Below are 5,797 nucleotides of genomic sequence, written 5' to 3'. Positions count from 1 at the left end.
TTTTTTTAATGTAATTTTATTTTTAAACTTTACATAATTGTATTAGTTTTGCCAAATATCAAAATGAATCCGCCACAGGTATACATGTGTTCCCCATCCTGAACCCTCCTCCCTCCTCCCTCCCCATACCATCCCTCTAGGTCGTCCCAGTGCACTAGCCCCAAGCATCAAGTATTGTGTATCGAACCTGGACTGGCAACTCATTTCTTACATGATATTTTACATGTTTCATCTTTTGAAGACAGTGACTTTGTGAGTACACTGGCAGGCAGAGAAGGACAGCAGGGTGGCCTATAGGGAAACACTCTGTATTTGCTGGGAGTGGACATGGGGTGTTGTCCAGCATCTGTCACTTGCTACCTCTGTGGTTCTAGACCAGAATGTCATTCAGCAATCTGAACCTCAGATTTACACCTTGTCTACCTCTGGAGCCACTGTGGACAAATATGGCCCATCCAGGCCCCAAAACATGCCTTTTGATCTTCTGCAGCCCAAGTGCCTGAATCATAGAGGTTCCCACTATTTTCTTGTTTCCTGAATGAATTTGGAGCTGCTGAGGGATCATGCTTCCTACTTTTGTCTTTGCAAGCAGGCTGATGTCTGTTGGTCCCTAGGTCTTTGCCAGAAAGTCATTTGCTAGCTTACCCTGGCCCTAGTGACTTTACTTTGCACACAGGTGGAAGCAGGGTAAGTCTGCATGAGGCAAAGAAAGAAGTGCCCTGGCCACTCTTTTGTGTGTGACAGCTGCTGTCTCTGAGACCCAGGAGGCCAGGTGAGGCACTCTTTCTTAGTGCTCCCTATTAGGGGACTTAGTTCTTACTGTGTTTAGCTCTCTGGGTAGTGCAGTTGTCCTTGAGGGTGGCCAGACCTTCTTATGCATGTAGCTGATTTGAATATGAGGGATGACTCCCACCTCTCCAGATGTGCTGCAGGACAAGGCAGAGGATTCAGAAGCCCCTAGTGATAGAATGGATGGGAAGAGCATTGAACTCCTTAGCACAGTGAGGAAACAAAGTGTAAAAGTTCTGGAGGTGGAAAGAAACCTGATACCACAAGACTTCCTACACCATGGGCCAGGTAGCCCTCTGGACTTAATACACTGGCTGAAGGAGAGAATCAAAGTGCTAACTTTGCCCTACTACTCCCCTCCCCTGCCAACACACACACACACACACACACACACACACCTTTAAAACAACTTGTGCACCTTAGCAAGACAGCTTCTCAGAGAGGTAACAGTTTACCTTTCAGACAGCCCACAGATCGACTCCTTTCTTTGGTTTGTAGAAGCTCTGCTTTTAAGAAGCCTTTTTCTTTTCATTATTCCAGAATTATTATTATTACTATTAACCATTTTTGGCCTCATTAAAATTAGTCATAACTCCCACCCTTTGGGAATCCAGCCCCTCCTCTCTTCCTCATCTCATTCCTTTTCCTCCACTTTCCCCATGACATGACCCTAATACGAATTTGTGCTCAGTTGCTCAGTCTATCTGAGTCTTTGCGACCCCATGGACTGTAGCCTGCCAGGCTGTCCATGGGATTCTCTAGGCAATAATACTGGAGTGGGTAGCCATTCCCTTCTCCAGGGGATCTTCCCCACCCATGGACCGAACACAGGTCTCCTGCATTGCCAGCAGATTCTTTGTGGTCTGAGCCACTGGGAAAAGAATTTGTTTCTTCCTCAATGTTCATGCTGCCTTTAGTGCCTCAATTTTTACTCCTTTCCTCATCTCCAATATTACTTTCAGACCTCAGGTTTTCACTAACCAAGAATTTTCTGACAGTCCCATCTTTTGAATGTCTGTAGTACCATACAATCTCCTTTTGCCTGCAACCATCCCTTTCCCCTCTGCCCTCCTCTCACACTGATTTAAATGCATTTTCTATTTCCACATCACCCTGTGATGTGTCCTTCCCTTGGCCATTGCTCCTTCCCCCAAGGTAGATTAAGTTTCAAAAAAATACTTAATACACAATCTTTTCATAGTATGCTCTAATGCCCCTTTCAGACTCCCTCAAGCTTATTCAAGCATCTCTTGGATTTTCATAGCACCCTATGATGCCCTTTTTCCTATCCCACCCTCCAATAGAGGTCACATAAACTTTTCTACATTTTCATGGTACCCCATGCTCACTCCCTATTACAGCATTTACCACACTGCCAGTTTACAGATTTATCTCTCTCACATAATCTAGAATATTCTTTAGAACTGAGAGCTGTGCCTCATGAGTATCCCCAGAACCTACACTGGTGCCTCACCCATAACTCGTGGCCAATAAATGGACAAAGTGTCCTCATCACTAAGCTTTTATTTTTTTTTATATATTCTGCAGTAATTATACAAAATCAAGATGGTTGTCTGTATTCTTTACACAAAAGGAGACACAGGTTTCAGAAAGGTAGGACACAAAATAATTCTCTCATTCTTCCCTCACAATTTACCGGTTATATCATCACTTTTAAGAGCAGCCTATTTTAATGATAGAAAATATGTGCCCGGTCATAGAATATAACGGATAGGCTTCATTTTAAAACGTTAGCAAAACTGTTATACTAAATCTCAGTGACAGAAAATAAAGGAAAATATCTTTTCTTCAATCATATTTTTAAAACATATTGTGATCTTAATCAACACTGTATTAAACGGAATGAAATTTACAATGTCTAAAGTAAACGTTCTATTTCTCAAACAATTTGATGATCACAAGTACAAAATACAGTGCCCCCTCCCCATTATATTCAACTCATGACCCAAATGATCTACCTCTTGAGGAGTACCTTTGAAGCTGTTTTTAACCTCCCTCATGGGTGTGCTGCATATTTCCCTAAGGGGCAGAATAACCTCTCGCACCTGAATTGAGGATAGCCTCAACTTCTGCATCATCATCAGAATCCCAATCGTAATTACATGGCCAGTCCTTGGAGCATCGGTTACGCACCCTTGCCACAAAGTGCATGACTTTCAGCTTGCTTGATTCCACGTGTGCTCTAGGTCCCCAGAAGAACTCGTACTCCACGGGGCTGCTACGGGGCACCGGCTTATAAATCAGGTACCCTCTGCGCACAAACTCTTCTGTAACGACCTTCTTTGGATCTCCAAAGATGCTGTGCTGCTGGCCAGGCTGCATCCCCAACTTTCCTAGCACTTTCCAGACCAGGGCCTCCTTCGCGCTGTTGCCCATGATGAAGATGAGGGCTAATATAGACATCAGGAGACTTTTCTTGGTGCCTTGAAAGTTGCTCCGGGCTACCGAGGGCTTCTGCGCTTGAGCAGTGCTCAAGGATTCCTCAGGAGTAGTGGAGGTCTCCTCTGGAGTGCTTGGGTCTTCCTCTGGGCAGTTCAGGTCTTCCTCCGGGGTGCTCGAGCCCACAGAGGCGGCCATCGGGGTCTCAGAGGTTTCTGAGGCCTGAATCTTACGACTGTTGCGGTTCTCCTCTGCGGCCCTTGCGTTACGGCGACGCCGGCTCTTTCGTCCCCGTGGCATGTCTTCTACTAAGGGCACGGAGTCTATAGCAATCCTAGAGTAAGATGCCTGCAGAAAGCAGCTATCTTTACTTTAAAGGGGGGCCGCCGCTGAAGCCACCAACATCAGTAGAGTCTTTGTAACAACAAGCGAGATGTTCTCAGCAAACAAACTAACACCCACGTAAGCCGACTTGCCGGAGCAACCGCCCCCAGCGCTCGCCCCGGCAGCAAAGCACGAGAATGCAAAGCTGAATTGACTCCACCTAACCTGCCACGCAATCTCCAAACTCGAAAAGGAAGTGGGCGGTTCGTTCAGGCAGACTTCCGCTGTCAGATAGAAGAACGGACAAGTCAAGGCAGGGGTGGGACTAAGGCAGAAAAGATGATTTGGGATTGGTGAGGGCTGGGGTATGCAACAAGAAGTAAATAGATTAGCGTTCTTTCATTTTTCAGTCTTGTACGAGATTGGTTGGCAGGTCTTGGGAAAGAGTGTGTATCTACTCCATTTTTAGGCTGAGGGTGTATATGAGACAGTGTGGTAGGCGCATGAGTGTATTCTTGCAAGGAATCAGCTAGTCCCAGCTCTCCTTCCCTGTCTTGGAAAGTGTCTATAATTCCAGGTGCAGAGCCTTTATAGTGTTATATATTCATGAGATTATTAAGCAGGGCACTGACAGAGTCAGACTTGCATTTGTACAGCCACAAAGGAGCAGACGATTGTCTGGCAGGTCATTTAGGAAGTATTTAGAGTAAGAAGTAAGAGAGAATGAAAGTGAGCCTTAAGGTGGTTGCCAAGGGGATGGAAAGACAGAAAGACATTTTAAAGGTGCTCTTTGACAGGCTTTAGAGACTAATTGGATGAAAGTGGTGAATACGGAGTGGGTGGTGGAGTTCAAGTTGGCCCCAAGGTTTCTTTGCTCCTGTCTACGTGAATATCTGACTTATTTTTCTTCTTTCTTTCATTCTGTTATCCAAACATAATTCAAAGCCTACTCTGAATTCTATCCATTTCAGGTCACTGAAACAGTGGCTCACTGTTTCTTCTGCATGAATTGCCTTTTCTCACATCTCCAACTACCTAAATTCCAACTGCTTGCCCAGAGGCCTCTTCCTCCATGAAGCTCCTCTTCATCTGCGCAAAAGAGTAATGAACCCGTTTTTGCTCTCTATAGCAAGCACTTTGTACTTTACTTATGTCTTTCCAAAGACATTATTTTGCACAAGTCACTTGACTTCTCTGAGCCTCCATTGTCTCATCTATAAATTGGGTTAATTACAGTACCAGTGGTCTCATAGGGTTGTGAGACTTAAATGAGATAACAAACACAAAGCACTTATCACACAAAAAGCACAGCCTTTGTCTCTCTGAAGGTGTTTCAAGCAATGCGTGAGGGCAGAATTTAATAAACAAATGAACGTTGAAGGAATACATGACAAGGAAGATTTTGCCTGAACTTTTTAAAAGGAAATGAATATTTATAACTGTTTGGCTGGAAGATATTAAATATTTGCTTGACAGCATTTCAGATTGTAGTCACAATGCAGGAAGGGACCCTAACTCTCCCCCTGATATGCCCTAGTCCTTGATAGGGTAGGTGGAATAGGATATGACTTCACCCAGTGAATAAATTCATGAGTGGGAAAGTATGTCCCTTTAAGAAAGCAGAATTGCCAACTGCATCTCACCCAGCAAGGTCTAGTCCTCTGTACATGTGTAGAAAGGGAATGCCTGGTATTGAAGAACAAGCATTGAACCCAGACATGGGAATGTGAGTCCTGGCCTAGCACCTGTCACTTACAAGCTTCATGAGTTTACCTAACATCTGTGTTCTTTGACTTGTCCTCTGAACAAGCAGGAAAGTAGTCGCTCTTGCTTTGGATGTGAGGCTTCTTGTCAGGCTCTCTGCAAATCCAACAGCATGTACCAGTGACCCTGAGTTAGAGCAGTTTCCTCTGAGTTCAGTTGTTTCTTCTTTGTATGTTTTCTATTCATTTGTTTTGTGTTTGCAATTTGTGAATCTGTGTGATCAGAGTATTACAAAACCACCCATATTGTTTCAAATAGCTTCTCCATTCTGATGTTCTTGTTGTTCAGTCACTCAGTCATGTCTAACTCTTTGTTACCCCATGGACTGCAGCACACCAAGCTTCCCTGAACTTTACTAACTCCCAGAGTTTGCTCAAATTCATGTCCATTGAGTCCATGATGCCATCCAACCATTTCTTCCTCTGTTGCCCACTTCTCCTGCCCTCAATCTTTCACAGCATCAGGGTCTTTTCCAATGAGTCAGTTCTTCACATCAAATGGCCAAAATATTGGGGCTTCA

At 44.4% G+C, this 5,797-nt stretch overlaps 1 protein-coding gene across 1 annotated transcript; it reads right to left on the bottom strand.

The window, feature by feature from the left end:
- Positions 1–2,295: 2,295 nt before the first annotated feature.
- On the bottom strand, positions 2,296–3,732 carry MAGEH1 (MAGE family member H1). Its single transcript, NM_001080728.1, has one exon. The coding sequence runs from the start codon at positions 3,487–3,489 to the stop codon at positions 2,830–2,832; it is 660 nt and encodes a 219-aa protein (NP_001074197.1). The 5' UTR covers positions 3,490–3,732; the 3' UTR covers positions 2,296–2,829.
- Between the last annotated feature and the right edge of the window lie 2,065 nt (positions 3,733–5,797).

This window comes from Bos taurus, chromosome X (assembly GCF_002263795.3).
Source record: "Bos taurus isolate L1 Dominette 01449 registration number 42190680 breed Hereford chromosome X, ARS-UCD2.0, whole genome shotgun sequence".
Lineage (NCBI taxonomy): Eukaryota > Metazoa > Chordata > Mammalia > Artiodactyla > Bovidae > Bos > Bos taurus.
This window is presented reverse-complemented; position numbering and strand designations above follow the sequence as displayed.